The sequence below is a fragment of the Phaseolus vulgaris genome, chromosome 8, assembly GCF_000499845.2.
Source record: "Phaseolus vulgaris cultivar G19833 chromosome 8, P. vulgaris v2.0, whole genome shotgun sequence".
In the NCBI taxonomy this organism is placed as follows: Eukaryota; Viridiplantae; Streptophyta; class Magnoliopsida; order Fabales; family Fabaceae; genus Phaseolus; species Phaseolus vulgaris.
The window spans coordinates 51,677,237-51,693,552 of record NC_023752.2 but is presented as its reverse complement, the minus strand read 5'-3'; the positions used below and the strand labels follow the sequence as shown (position 1 = coordinate 51,693,552).

The window sequence follows — 16,316 nt, the reverse complement described above, 5'->3', positions numbered from 1 at the left end:
GGCAATGACGGATCGTACAGCCACACAACTCGCAATTTGGACTCGGCGCTCGGAGCGATTCGGATGCCGAACTCTAGAAAACGTAGTCCCTCTGCAAATGCAAGCGCTATTTATAGCATTTTCCCCTCACCCTCATCCGTTAGATCTCCACTCATCTTACGGCCTCCATCAGCCGGTAGTTGAACCGCCACTCAATCCACACCGCTAGATCCATCTCCGCCGCCTTCGACAAAAAGAAAAACGTCCCATCATGCTGTTATCATTAATTTCTGACACCTTGGAATACCCAAACAATCATTACGACTCTTCGGCTTTTATTCACCTCGAGCCTGGGGGGCAAGTGTACCGGTAGGCACCGGACGAACACACGTAGCCGACCGACCGACCGAACGCATAATAAATGTAAGTGCACCCGTAACAAGCTAAAGCAGTTAAGATACACCTCCGAAAAATAAGGAATACACGTTGAAAGAAGATATGTTCCCCGGGTATTCCGGAGCACGATTGACAAGACCTATCCATAACCACCCCGAGCCCAAGGGATAGAAAGCCCATTAGGCAATCCTATAAATACTGTGCTCAAGCCAGAGAAAGGTACGTTTTTCACTCACTCACTGAACCACACTTAGAATCTCATACTTACTTGAGCGTCGAAGTGCCTTCGCAGGTACCCTCCCCCGCCCGACCGAAGGAGACACCAAGAAGGAACGACCGACCGAAAGACCAGAAGATCGACACGTCAGCAATCTCATTACGTCAACCGACCGTGCCTGGCCCCATCTCTCCACTCAGGTACATAAACTCTTTCTCAAATTCGTCTAAAAGAAAGACTATCTAAACACTTAGAAGTTTTGAAAAAAATAAAAGAACATAACGTTGTTTCATTTTTCGTTGTTAATCTGACTTTATTTTTCATGTGCATGACAAACTTCTATTTATAGGTATCATAAATAGATTTGTTGTAACTCAATGGTTTTGCGTTGTCCTTTGTGTCAAAACTTTCCAACATGGATATTTGACTTTAAGTTGACACTTCATTGTAATACTCTCTTTTTTTGGTAAGGAAAAACACATGTTTTGTTTTAGCCATTATGTTGCCCATGTTGAATCCACTTAAACAAGCATACCAAATTTAAAGAATATGTTGTGTTTGTGTGTTAGGTTCCTTTTTGAAAGTTGTGAGTATGCTTTTTAAAGATAGATGATCTTCTTAACACTAAATATAACATTAAAGTCATATGTAAAGATAATAGTCGTATAACTCTTCATTCGTTAACTTCTTCGTATGACATTTCTTGTCTACTCTTTAATCATTTATTGAGTAACAAATTATATTTTTTAACTAAGATGACTTAAAGTTATTCACACTCAACAAACTTATTAAATAAATATAAATTTGATAACCATTAAAATCTGTAGTATCTTGTTGACAACCATGCAAACTTGTATTTATTCATTTATGTTTTGAGAAATTTGAATTTTTGATTATCTCCTTTATTTCTTTTTATTTTTAAAAAATTTAATTAACTCTAATTTTTTTGTTATCAAACTTATTTCAAAATAATCAATTACGATTTTTTAAAACTAACTAATATACCATTTCATTATAAAGAGATCTTATAAAAAGAGACAAAAGAAATTATAAAATTAGTCACATAAATAGAAACTAAGAAACTACTGTTTAGTCCTTATTTTTTTTATTTTTTTTTTATCAGCAAAGAATTAAGTTAAATTAAGGGGATACAAAAGGGGTATCCCAACCCTTTACATAACCCAAACCCTGTTTTTTAGGACCTCCAAGAGGCATCCCAAAACAGGAGGGAAAAAAGATATATCATAAAAACAGCCCCAAACTACTACTATTGTAATGTTGGACTGCTTCAAAACACTAAACAACAATTTCACACCACCATAACACCATTAGGTCCTCCCACCAGTTTGACTACTACTTGAAGAGTGACTTTCCGCAACCTCCACACCCAATGGCTAGTGCTGCCTCTCTCAACCTACTATAACAGCGAACATAAATTACCCCCTGCCAAGTTCTTCAGTTTTATACGTAAACCTCCAACAGTTTCAATTAGGCTTTCTGGAAAATCCGGCGATGTGCCTACCACGGCGATTTCCGGTTATCTGATCTTCTGTTCTTCAAGTACGGCGATGATACATACTTTCGGCGACCACCGACTACGCACGCATGGAGAACGCCGCTTTATCGTCCGACGATCATGTTGGCCTTCCACGTGTCCTCATCCACATCGCCACTCACTTCTAATATATGAACTTCTGTTCTTCAAAAACGGCGATGATGCATAACTTCGGCGACCACTGACTACGCACGGAGATCGCCGCTTCATCGAACGACGATCATGTTGGCCTTCTCAACTGCGCTCCTTTCTCTTGACCATTCACTTGCAGCTCAGCCCGTAACTCATCAACATCGCCCCTCACTTCCAATTATCTGATCTTCTGTTCTTCAACTGTTATAAGTGTTTACCATGGTGGCAACAATCCGAACCACCAAAACAGAACCAGACATATACTTTTGACCTCCAACACGAACCAGATTTAGGCACCTACATGTTCGGATCAAACTTGGTACCCAAAACCTCCTGATCACATCACCCTGAAACCATCTTCTCTCCTTTTAGAAGCTCCCACACCGACCTCAGTTTATATAGTGGTGCCCTTCTATTTTATACTTTTAATACAAACAAACGGGTTAAGTAACCAATCCTCAAACGAATATGAATGGAAAGCAGCATCCACAACCAAGACTTGAGTTGTGCCATCTGCAGAATCTCTTTAGCATCAACAACTTGTTGTTTAAACAAAATTGAGTTTCTCTGATCCCAAATACACCTCACGATAGCGGCCCAAATTCCTTTGAGGACCAAATTTTGCTTACTACTGCTTTGGGCTACGTGAAAACTCACAAAGTGGTCCTTAAGGTCGTTGTGTTGGACTAACGTGATACCTAACCATTTGAGGCATAGAGACCACACCTGTTGTGCATACACACATTCTAAGAACAAGTGCTTGCAAGATTCCTCATTATCTTCACATAGCACACAAACTACAGAACTCATCTGAACGCCTCTTCTACTCAACGCCTCCCTAGTTGGGATCCTATTTACAAGCACCCTCCAAGTTGTTGACAAAACAGTGGGAAACATTTTTGCTCTCCATAAAGACTCGAAAGTTGCATGATACGTGCCTCCGTTTCCATTAGACAAGGTATTGTAAGCTGCATTGACTGAGTATGTCTCCAGATCCTCTGTCCCCCAGACTCGGATATCATTCTTGGCTTGCTTTACATCAGCCCTTGCAAGATATTCGACAAAGTTTACTTCCAGCTCCGATTCCCATTCGAATCTATCTCGTCTCCATTCTAGCCTCCATTTCCATTTCGAACCTTCCCACACCCCTACATCTTCCACTTTGTACTCCTGATTAACCGACAACGAATATAGTCTCTGGAACAAGAAATTAAGGCTTGTGTCACCAACCCACACATCCTCCCAGAACCTGACCTTATCCCCCTACCTAATTTCCAGTGTATCTCCTTCTGGAACCATCATTCACCACCTCCCTCCCTACACACCTTTACTAGATCTCTCCACCACCATGATTGGTATTTTACTGGTAGATGGGGACTTACTAGTTCCACCCCATACTTTGACTCTAACACCTCCTTCCACTTCCCTTTTTCTTGAGACATAAACCTCCATCTCCACTTTCCTAAGAGAGCAAAGTTGAACTTTCTAATGTCTTTTAACCCCAACCCTCCCTCCTCTTTCGTTTTACAAAGATCTTCCCAACTTACCCATGCAATAGGCCTAGTTTCCTTGCCCCATCCCCACAGAAACTGCCTTTGAATACTTATGATGCTTTTGTAGATTGACTTTGGCGCTTTGAAAACTGAAAGATAGAAAAGGGGGATTGCATTGAGAACAGACTTTATAACACACGTCCTTCCTGCCATTGATAAGAACCGCCCCTTCCACACACTTAGCCTTGCTTTGAGTTTGTTGAGAACAGGCTCCCAAAACGTCTTCTTCCTTGGATTCCCTCCCACTTCTAATCCCAAGTATTTGAAAGGTATTTCCGATTGATTACAGTTCAAAAACTTTGAATAGCAAAGGAGATTAATAGACTGCACATTTACACCTACTAGGCTTGATTTGTGGAAGTTGATCTTCAGCCCTGATGCTACCTCAAAACCCCTTAAGATAGACTTCATTACAACCACATTGCTCCATGAGTCCTCACAAAAGAAGAGAGTGTCATCTGCAAACTAGAGAAAAGACACCTCTACCTCCTTGTTTCCCACCTTAACTCCGGATAGAAGATCCGCTTTCATTGCTTGTCGAACAAGTCCAGCTAGGCCTTCCGCCACCACTATAAAGAGAAAAGGTGCTATGTGATCGCCCTGCCTTAACCCTTTAGTGGGTTTAAACTCCTCCGTGGGACTTCTGTTGACAAGTACTGATACTGTGGCTGATTCCATGCATCCTCTAATCCAATTTATCCAAACATTATGGAAACCCAACCTTCGAAGCATATCGTACAGGAATTCCCATATGATAGAATCATATGCTTTTTCAAAATCTACCTTGAAGCACAGACCCCTCTTCCCTCTCCTTCTAATATCTTCGATCACCTCATTTACCAAAAGCACACTGTCTACCAGACCTCTTCCTTCAATGAAAGTCGATTGACTACCATCTATAAGAGCAGGTAGAACTTTCTTTATTCGCCCTGCTAAAACTTTTGAGATGACTTTGTAGATGGCACCCACTAGGGATATGGGTCTAAACTGATGAAGGTTACACGGGTCCCGTACTTTAGGTACTAATGCTATGAATGAAGCATTGCACCCCTTCGGGATCACACCTGTTTCATGAAAGCACTTCAACGCTGCCACAAAATCAGATTTTAGAATATTCCAACTCTTCTTGATGAAGTTGAAATTGAAGCTGTCTGGGCCAGGACTCTTCATACCCTCACATTGCCATACAGCTGCCTTGATTTCTTCCTCACTAAAGGCCTCAATCATACTCAGGCTTACTTCTGGCAATAAAGAATTAAACTCAACCCCATCCAGTCTCACCCCAAGGTCCTTCGTTGCTTTAAATCTGGATTCAAACAGATTCTTTGCTTCATGCCGAATAGTGCATGGTTCCTCACACCATACACCCCCTATATCAACACCCTTCACTTCATTCCTAAGCCTTCTCCATCTTAAAGACGAGTGAAAGAACCTTGTGCAGGAGTCACCATATTTGAGCTAATTAGTTCTAGCCTTTTGACGTAGAAGGGATTCAATCTTTGTTTCATTCTCCCAAAACCTCCTTACCAAATCTGATCTAAGCTTCTTCTGACTCTCATCCAAACAGCCTCGGCTATCCTGGCAATCCAGGTTTTCAATGTCCTGCAATAAGGAATGCTTTGTAGAATTCAAGTTCCCAAAAACGTCCTTATTCCATACTTTTAGATCCAGTTTAAGGAGTTTAAACTTCTCCTTGAGCACCTTTATGACATTTCCTTGGCCCTCATAGGACCTCCACTTACCCTCCACCATCCCCAAAAAACCTCTCTCTAAGAACCAAGCATCAATAGGTCTAAAAGGTTTGGGACCCCAATCCTTGTCTATGCACTTAATCATCAAAGCGCAATGATCCGAGACTTCCCTCCGTTGGACATATTGCTTGCACATCGACCATCTCTGCAACCATTCCTCGGAAACTAAGACTCTATCAATCCTACTCTTCGCCGTCCCATTTGCTTTAAACCATGTGTATTTCTTCCCCACAATAGGCACCTCCAATAACAAGTTTGACTCTATAAAGTCATTAAAACCATTTATCTCACTGGAAAAATCCCCCTATCCACCCCTTTCCTTTCATTCCTGCTTCTAATTGCATTAAAATCTCCACAAAAGCACCACACTTCGACCTGGGAGGCCAGTTTGAAACTAGAGAGTTCCTCCCAAAGAAGTTTCTTTTCGCTCAGATTGCAAGCGGCATAAACATTTACCACACAACACCTTTGGGCCGATTTCACATGACTACCCACTGTAGCTATGTAGCCCTTACCCAAGGAATGACTCTCATAGACGAAAGCCTCTTTATGCCACATTGAGAGAAGACTTCCACTGCCATTTACCCCTTCATTATGAATCCACCCAATTTTGTTGTCCCCCCACAGCGAGAAACACCTAGCATCCGTGACTTCCACTGTTTTTGTTTCCTGAAGGCACACAAACTCTGCCTCCTCTGAAGATATACACTGCCTCAGATATCTGACTTTTATTCCTCCCCCAGTCCTCTAATATTCATATTAAAAATCAACATAAAAAACCATTCTGATTACCCCCTGTTATGCTCTTCATAAACTCCAAATCTCTGTCCTCCATACATTGGTATTCTTGGATCACCTCCCCTTCTTCCCTACGGCAGACTAACCCCATCTGTTTTCCTTGATCCCATAAATAGTTGGTTCCTCTCTAGATTCAGAATTCCGAAGGCGAGAATTGCAATTACCAATATCCCCATTCGATAAAGGCTTAGATAACGAACCTTCTTTGGCGAACAAATCCTTCCTAGCTTGAGATGACTTCTCCCTCAATCTTACGGACCTCCTTGGATGGGTGCTTGGCTCCACCAGGTCGCGAAGCCCCTTCATTTTCCTCCGACGAAGAGGAGTTTCGCATTTGCTTACCAAATTTGTATCCTCCGCACCCAACAAACAAGGCAAATTCAGAGTCGTTTTCATCCTTATTTCCTCAGAGGACTCACTTACTTGCTCTGCTAGCGGTTGGGTTCTAGGGACGTTTCCTTCTAACAAAGATTGCGACTTGTCCTCTTTCTGTTGGAAATCAGCCATACCAAAAGCATCCTCTATTCCTTGTCGTTCTGCCTCTTCCCCACCCCGGGCGAAAGCTTCTTTATTCTCTTTTTGTCCTACCTTACAAACGCCTTCCACCATATCAAAGTTATTATTTACTGTGTTGCATACAATCGCAGAGAACGCGAACTCCTTGTTTTCACAAGCCGCTGGTTGATTCCCACTAACTTCCATATTCCGGACACATCCCGCGACTACTCCTTCCCCTGCTCCACAATCACCGTTGTTTACCCCATGGGCTTGTTGGCAACTTTCCCTGAAATGGGCCTCTATAGGTTTGGGCTTGGAGTTCAAAAAACTTGATATCCCCACCTCCTCTACTAACTTAGCCACAGAATTTTGAATAAGGGCACATGCGTCAGATATTTTTTGATTTGCAGACAGAGCTGACCCGTCCTCAGATAAACCTTGCTTACACAATTCCTTTCTTGTGAAAGGTAAAGACCTCTTTTTCTGACAAACCTCCAACCAGTCTGCACATTCCTTTTCCTGTGCTTTCTTTGTCCCTGTCGTTGACCCACCACTTCCTTCTCCGTCGGTCTTCTTCGGCCGCCAACGGTTCACCTCCTCATCCCCTCCTTCTAGGTTGCCTGAATCACCTGAAAAGATTGTGTTTTCAACAAAGGTTTCTGTTGACGAAGCACTATCCGACGAGCTATAATGGTTAAGGGCACACTTGCATACAGATTCAACACTACCATGGGGCTCCACCTCCTCCACAATATTAATATTATACACCACTCCATTAATCCTAAACCCCTTAGACATCTCTGCCTTTGTTGACTGAAGCACACGCACCCGAATCCGAGCATACTCTAAACACTCCCATTTCAGCGTGGCTTCATCAACCTCCACCAGAGTTGCGACTTCCCCTAAAACTTTCGATAAACACTCCTTGCTCCACAGCGAAAGAGGCAACCCATAACACCTAACCCACACTACTTTGTAATCTGCTACACATGAAGCTGTCCACGGTTTAATATCTTCAAACAAGCCTTCAAACCATTCCTTATTAAGCTTGACAAAGTTTTCCATACGTTCTTCTGCTTTAGGTGTCATTAGGACAAGATTATCCCCCAGATATCTTACCATAAACATGTTCATTCCTCCCTTAAAGCACTCTTCCTGTAGGAGCTCAAAGTTAAGCTCGATTGTCATACGACCAACCAAGCTATTAGTCATCCATGGCAGAGTTACCATTTTAGTCGTTAGGCTCGGGCCCCTCCACTGGTCTTGTGTTCTCTTTCTAACTACATCTGCATATGACTGGGTGACAGTACCATTCTTGTGACCTTCCTTCCCACTTTTTTCCCTCCACACCTCCTTTCCTTTCCTCTGCCCAAAAGGATGGACATCTCCACCACTTCTTAATCCTTTAGGATCTTTATGCTCAGCACGTTTACGTTCAAACTCATCTCTCTGGTATCTTGGTAGGTTAACATACAGTTTCCTATTTCCAATATAACACTGGTCTAGATCCCTCTCCAGGCTCGCTGCATTGTTGACGTTGAAGAATCTAACGAAACCGAACCTTCTACCCCACCGATTCAGACGCCTGGATATGAACACTTCTTTGACCCTTGCCGATCTCTGGAACAACTTGAACATATCATATTCTCCATGACTATCCGGAAAATTTGAGAAAAAGAACGTAGTAGATGAGCTTGATGAAGGGTACTATTTACGTTCCACCGTCCCCCTCCAGTATTTCTCCCCCCATAACCGATTACCTTGAGTGATAACTGAACAAACTATTAGTTCGTAGCAATAACACTTAATGCAAGATCACTTACTGGGCAGTAGGCTTGGGTCAATCTTAATATCTGAAATATCGTTCGCCTGAACTGCTAAGTGTCATGCACATTTCTATGTCATCGCCTAAAACTCTGCTAACTTAGTTCTCGCCATGTACTTCTTCTTTCGAGCTTCAACCACAAAGCCATAGGCTTCCAAGGATGCTATTTTCCTCTTAACTGCCAAGGTGTCCTCTGCGTAGCTGCCTCCTTGAGCTATCAACTTTGCTCATAAAAATAAAACTTTAAATACATTAATGCTTATTATATTTTTTTTATTCTTATCTTATTCATATCATAATAATTAAATGAACTCTTAATTTAGATTGAGAAAAAGAAAAACTGAAAGTGGGAAAGATATATTTATTCTTATAAATATATTTACATAATAAAAACTATAAGGATAAATACACAATTTAAATTTCATTGTTTCTTACTATTTTGTTTCACTTCAATTTGAAAAATGTTCTTTTTGCAGGGTTCGTTAAATTTTTCTTTCTTCCTCTCCAAAATATATTATCTAGTATTCATCAGACTTATTTATTATATATTTCTTCTCACGAAAAAACACCCTAAACAAAAATATTTACAGATAAAAAAACTTGATAAGAAACTTTTGATAAATGATAACAATACGCATTTTATTATTGACAAAAATAGAGGAAATAAATATCAAATAGTAACTTGTATTTCACTCTAGTATAAAGAATACAATTGATAAAACTTTAATGACAAAATTCGAACTAGCACAATAAAATACAAAAAAAAGAGAAAAATCTACAAGAGAATAATATATAATACTATAAAGATACATACATAACCCTTTTTCATTATAGCCATATCAATGATTTGGGTCATATGCACCATTTCTCTATCTTTCTCTTCTATCCTTTTTCTAAATCTCTTTCCCTCTTCATGCATTACTTCATTTTCTTCGTTACTTTCATATTATAGAGTATCATGTTTTTAATACTATATATTTGTAGTACTTGGAAAATTTGTATATTTTAGAATTTTAAATTAGAATTTAAGCCAGTGAAAAAAAAATTAAAACACTAAAAAAATAAATAATCACTATATTGACTAAATTAAATATTAGAGACTAAAAAATTATTCGTATCTAAAGCGTTTTTTATTATTAATGAAAATTTATAAAATAACTTCTAAATTGGTATCTAAATTTGTAGAAACTAATTGAAGGAAATAAGAGAAGGCAAAACTGCTGAACTGATTCATTCATTTTGATTTACTTCAATAATATATATAATAAAATTACAATTATTGTAAGCTATAAAATAGGAATACTAACAACTCTGTAAACTGATCATTAATGCAATAATAATGGTAAAATAGTTTAAGGGTAATAAAATCATAATTAATAATAATAAAATATGAATTAATAACCAACATCCTCCCTTAATTCTGCAACCTTCATTCCCAACAAATCTCTTAACTTGATGAAAGCATCGATCTTCAATGGCTTAGTGAAAATATCTGCAATTTGATCTTCTAATCTGCAGTATTCCAATTTGATCATGTTCTTCCCAACTTGGTATCGCAGGAAGTGATATCGAATATCAATGTGTTTATTTCTTTGATGAAAAACCGGATTCTTTGCAAGATTAATTGCAGAGACATTGTCAACATAAATCTTAATTGGAACATCTACATTAAAACCAATTTGAGTCATGATATTTTTTTTTTCTCAATCGCCATCAATTCTTCATTCATAGCCTTTTTCCATTTAGGGTGTTGAATGGCATCTGCAAGTCTCACAGGTTCTGAATTTGCAAGAAAAGCAAAGTGAACCAAATCTCCATTGTCATCAACTTCATCATCAAGATTTACTTCGCAATCTTGAAGGTGTACAGGTTGTCGTTGTTGCCTTCTTAGTCACTTCATCATAGTTGCAATTGGAGTTGCAACTTCAGGTTGAATTACAGCTTCAGGTTGAACTGCAGGTGCTTCAGGTTGAATTGCAGGTGCTTCAAGAGTGACTCCATCTTCCACATCATCGTTCAAAATGTAAATATATCGTTTTTTTGAATCCATTTCAACTGTTGCATTCCATTGCCATTCCTCATCTTCAGCAAATGTAACATCACGACTCACAATCACCTTCTTTGTCATTGAATTGTACAGTTTGTATCCTCCATGCTTATATCCAATGAAAATGGTCTTCATTGCCTTATCATCCAACTTTGATCTTGCTGCCTTGGGGATATGAGCATAAGTAATTGACCCAAATACCTTCAAGTGTAGCACATTGGGTTTGAATCCGCTCCATGCCTCAATCGAAGTTGTGTTAGCAACACTCCGAGTGGGTAATCTGTTTATCAAATATACCGCACATGTTACGGCCTCAGCCCAAAAATAATTTGGCATACCTTTGACTTTAAGCATGCTCATTGCCATGTCCATGATTGTTCTATTCTTTCTCTCGGCAACTTCCTTGTGTTGAGGTGTGTAGGGACAGGTTATGTTATGTTGCAACCCCAAGTTCTTCACAGTGCCTCTTGAACTCATTAGACTTGTACTCATCCCTCCATCCTACGCACCATCTTAATTAGTCTGTCATTCTCTCTTTCAACAAATGCTTTAAATATTTTAAAGCAGTGGAATACCTCATCCTTGCTTTTCAATAGATAAATCCAGGTTTTCCTTGAAAAATCATCAATAAAGTTTAAAAAAAACTTATTACCTCCAATTGATGATATGTTCATTGGGCCACAAACATCTGTATGAACAAGCTCCAAAGGAAATTTTGCATGTCAAGGCTCCTTAACAAATGGTATCCTGTGATTCTTTCCAAAAATGCAAGCCTCACACAATTGATCAGGGTGATGAATATGGGGTAAACCATTCACTAAATTTCTTTTGGAGAGATTTTCCAAACTCTGAAAATTTAAGTGCCCAAAGCGTAAATGTCATAACTAGGGTTCATTATTCACTATTGTATTCAAGCACTTGAAATCACCCATATGAATATCTACTGGAAACATGCGATTTTTTTGATAAAAAGGTTTTAAGAATCAAATTACCTTTTTTTATCAAAAATTGAGAATTTATTTTCAACTATGTGCATCACGTAACCCTTTTCGGCCAGCTGTCTCATACTCAATAGATTACTTTTCATATCAGGTACATAGAAAACATCATAGATGTACCTATGATCACCATTCTTCAATGTGATAAGAATTCGCCCTTTTTCAGTCACCGGAACAAACCTGCCATCACTGAATTTCACTTGTGTGCGAAATGATTCATCCAAATCTGCAAACAGCTCATTCTGACCACACATATGATTCGTGCAACCTGTATCCAAATACCAAGTTTGATTGTTTGGTATTTCATTTGATGTGGTTGCCATTAGTACTGCATGATCCTCTTCATCTTGTACATGATTACTTTCTTATTGAGCACAATTGACAACATGATTATCACCTTTTGATCTGCACTCATTTGCATAATGGTCGCGTTTAAGGCAGTTATAATACTCCACATTTGATTTATTATAAATGCCTCCTCGTCCTCCGTGACCACGTTCTCTGCGCCAAGAGTTATTTGAACTTGGAATGTGATTGGAATCAGTGTTGTTTTGCTCAGCGTCTCCATGATTTTGGCCACCACGACCTTTGTTGGAATAGCTACCACCACATCCCCGTCCTTTGCCCCGTGAACAACTACCGTGTTTATGATAGGAGCTACCAATTGAGGCTTGTGCTTGTAAAACCTCTTCAATTTGGTTTTTCAATCTTATTGTCATTCATTCGTTGCTCATGCGCTCATAGGGAACTGGACAATAACCTTACTGTGTCATTGTTGAAATGTCATTGGCCTCTTGAATTGCGGCAACATGTTCAAATCTGGGAGTTAAAGATCTTAAAATCTTCTCCACCTTTGCCTGTTCCGAATGTGTTTCACCATTGATCTTCACCTGATTTGTCAAGGCAAGAACTTTATTTATATAAATATCAATAGTCTCTGTGGTTTCCATCTGCAGCAGTTCATATTGGCGTCTTAGGGTTTGAAGACACACCCTTTTGATCTTGTCATCACCTTTATAATTGGTTGACAAAATGGTCCAAGCCTCATTTGCATTTGTTGCTCCTTCTATCTGCTCAAACGTCTCGTCATTCATCCCTTGATGAATGAGATACAAAGTCTTCTTGTCTTTCTTCTTCTAGTCACAATGCGCTACTCGTTGCGTCTCAGTTGCATTATTACCTAATGCAGACACTCCACTGTCAACGACATCTCATAACTCATGATAATCAAACAAAACTCTTATCTACACACACCATCAATTGTAATTTTTTCCATCAAGGATAGGGACTGATAATTGGGTAGAGTTCATGATAACAGACTAGCTCTTGATACCAATTGTAGGAACTAATTGAAGGAAATAAGAAAAGGCAAAACTGCTGAACTAATTCATTCATTTTGATTTACTTCAATAATATATATAATAAAATTTACAATTACTGAAAGCTATAAAATAGGAATACTAACAGCCTGTAAACTGATCATTAATGCAATAATAACGGTAAAATAGTTTAAGGGTAATAAAATCTGAATTAATAATAATAAAATCTGAATTAATAACCAACAAAATTAACTACCAAGGTTTTATGTACTAATATTTTAGTTTATAAATTAAACTCCACAAAACTAAAAGAAACTAATTTAGAAACTATTTTATAAAATAGAAACTACTTTAAATGCATAATTTTTTTAATTTGTAAAATAGTTTCTAATTTAGTTAAATAGTAACTAATTATTTTAGTTTATAAAATTATTTTTTATTTAATAATTTTCTTAAAATGTAAACATATAAAAGAAATTACAAGCTTATTATTTTATCAAGTTGAAGATAGTGAGATAATTTTTTTTATTAGATTTACTTATAACTTTTTGTGTTAATTTTTTCTAATATTTCATTTGAAAAAACTATACTTATTGAAAATTAAGTTGAAAGCTAAGGAAGTTGTATAGTAAGGAGGTATTGAAGATGTTTAATGAACACTAGTTCCAATAAGAAGATAATGAATGAAATATGTGGAGGCTTGTGGATTCATTCATATTTGTGAGGTATTACTAGTAGTGTCCATTGCTCACTTGAATAGCGTGCCACTTCAAAAACACGTAATAGTCAAAACTATTATGAAATATAAAAAGTATTTCAAAATAAGTGCAGAAAGAAAAACCCAACCATCTAAATAAACACATTATGTAAGATATTTTTTAAACATTGTTTATCAACTAAAATTATTTAAAATTACAATTTCGATAAATCTCATATATCATAATAATTGTCTTTCTCAGATTTTATAATTTACGTAGTTTTTTATATAAATATTTGAGAAAGAAGACAATATAAAATATTTTGAAATATATAACTTTTATTCAATCTCACTTGTATTTAAATACAATGAAAAATAATTAATAGAAGTCTTGTTCTGTTAGGAGCTGTTATTCATAATTGAATAATAAACTTTGGAACTAATTAATCTACTAACAACAAGAAATCTGATAACATATTTTTATTAATTTATTCAAAATTTCAATCAAAATTGCTTTGATAACATCTAAGTCACATTTCCAACACTCTCTTTATCTTGGAAGCTACAAACTCTTTGCTTTTTTCTAAAAAAAATCATCTCTTAAATTAGAATGACTTGGTGAAGACATCAGTAATGTGATCTTTTGTTCTAAATTAGTATTTTCCCACTAATTTTTTTTTAATGTGGATTTCTTTTACACCAAAAATTATTATCTTTATTTTAATAGCTTCAACTCTAAATTCAGATTTTTTAGACATTTTTTTTTAGTACTTTACCTTTTCAACTTTCTTTAAAGCATATTTTGCTTTTCTAATGACAATATTGTATCGGTCGATATCGGACGAGTCAGTCTCGGTCTAAGTGACCGACCGTCTGAGCCAAAGAACATCTCAGGTCATGCAATAAATGATAGTAACGATAATTATAATGATACTTAATGAGTCATAATTTATATTCCGAATAAACTCCTCTACGGAGGTGTAAGGTATGCTTTTATCAATTACCAATTTACACTTTTTATACATAGTACTTGATCATCAGAGTACCTTTTTCAGGTCACCCCCGACCAAACATCAACATTTGTGGAAGGACTCCAAGGAAGGAATCAAAAGATCACCGACACGTCAACAATTGTATGCCCAGTCTCAGGTACTATTTAGGCTTTCTTTGCCTATATAGGTGCAATTGGCACCCACCGTGGGGCTGAGATAGTAGTCAATTTCAGCATCAAGTACAAACTAGCAATGATGGTGTCGACAAGGAACAACGCTAACAATGATTGGGTCGCGGACGAGCATATTGCACATATCCAAACCCTCCAACACACAAATGGAGGAGATACGACAGAAAGACATTGAGGATCAACGACAGAATGAAGAGGATCAACGTCAGAATGAAAAGGAGGTACTCTTTCATAAGGAGAAAAATAAAGAGTTAAAGCAACGACTTGATGGACGTGAACGAGAATAGCAATCTTGAACACAAACTCATCAAAGTTCTAGACACACCCCCTCCCGACGACGATGAAGATCCGAGAGGACATCCTTTTACGAATGAGATAGTAGAAGCACAACTCCCCTCAAAATGAAAGGGAATGACTATTAGGCTCTATGACGGCTCCACAGATCCGAACGAGCACCTAAACGTCTTCAAGACACAAATGACCCTTTATACAACCAACAAAGTCGTATGTTGTAAAGTTTTTCCCACGTCTCTCCAAGAGGGGACCCTCAACTAGTTCACCGAACTCCCTCCTAACTCTGTGGGTAGCTTTAAAGTCTTGATGGCTAAATTCACCACTCAGTATGCAACAAGCCGACCACATCACACTTAGTCCATGTCCTTCCTTAACGTGAAGTAAGAAAAGGGGGAATCTTTGCGGGCGTTCATGGACAAATTCAGTAAAGTCTACATGAGCATTAGAAACTTCATGCCAGAAATAGCCATGCATCACCTGGTCTCGGCAATCCAACCGGGCTGGTTCACCGTGGAGATAGATAAAAATTCGCCCTTACCAAGGTTTTGGTGGACCAGGGCAGCTCGGACGATATTCTGTACTGGAAGACCTTCAAGAAAATGAGGATTCCAAGGTCAGAAATTCAACCCTATGATGAACAGATTGTCAGATTATCAAAGGAGCGGGTAGACATAACGGGATTCATCGACCTATATACTACACTCGGTGAAGAGGGATACCTTCGTAAAAAATAAAAATAAGGTATTTACTAGTAAATGCAAATACCTCTTATAATATACTGCTTGGAAGGTCGTCCATAAATCGTCTGCATGCAATAGTATCCATTCCCCACCTAGCGATGAAGTTTCCATTCACATCTGGTGACATTGTAATAATCCATGTGGATCGTAAAAAAGCCCGCGAATGTTATGTCGTGAGTTGGAAGGTTGAGTCGACCAGTCGTTTGTCCAAAGCCTCACCGCGCGGACGGTCTCGAGAAAGGAGGGGACGATTATCTGCATACAGGTAGCCGACCAGGGAACGATCTCGAGAAAGAAAAACAAAAGAACACACGGTCGCTCTCGTTGATCTTGA

At 38.3% G+C, this 16,316-nt stretch overlaps 1 protein-coding gene across 1 annotated transcript; it reads right to left on the bottom strand.

Annotated features, from left to right (window-relative positions):
• Positions 1-10,595: 10,595 nt before the first annotated feature.
• LOC137825329 (uncharacterized) lies at positions 10,596-12,468 on the bottom strand. Its single transcript, XM_068631001.1, has 4 exons — positions 12,147-12,468; positions 11,744-12,017; positions 10,953-11,031; positions 10,596-10,820 (listed from the first exon to the last, which is right to left on the bottom strand). The coding sequence occupies exons 1-4, from the start codon at positions 12,466-12,468 to the stop codon at positions 10,596-10,598; spliced, it is 900 nt and encodes a 299-aa protein (XP_068487102.1).
• Between the last annotated feature and the right edge of the window lie 3,848 nt (positions 12,469-16,316).

What these genes read in the sequence shown, in the direction of transcription:
- LOC137825329 (XM_068631001.1), bottom strand. Translation starts at nt 12,468, where the DNA reads ATGACAATAAGATTGAAAAACCAAATTGAAGAGGTTTTACAAGCACAA. An exon ending in TCAATTTTTGATAAAAAAAG is followed by an intron (nt 11,032 to 11,743) that starts GTAATTTGATTC and finishes TTTGATAAACAG; the next exon opens with ATTACCCACTCGGAGTGTTG. An exon ending in CCAATGTGCTACACTTGAAG is followed by an intron (nt 10,821 to 10,952) that starts GTATTTGGGTCA and finishes ATGACAAAGAAG; the next exon opens with GTGATTGTGAGTCGTGATGT.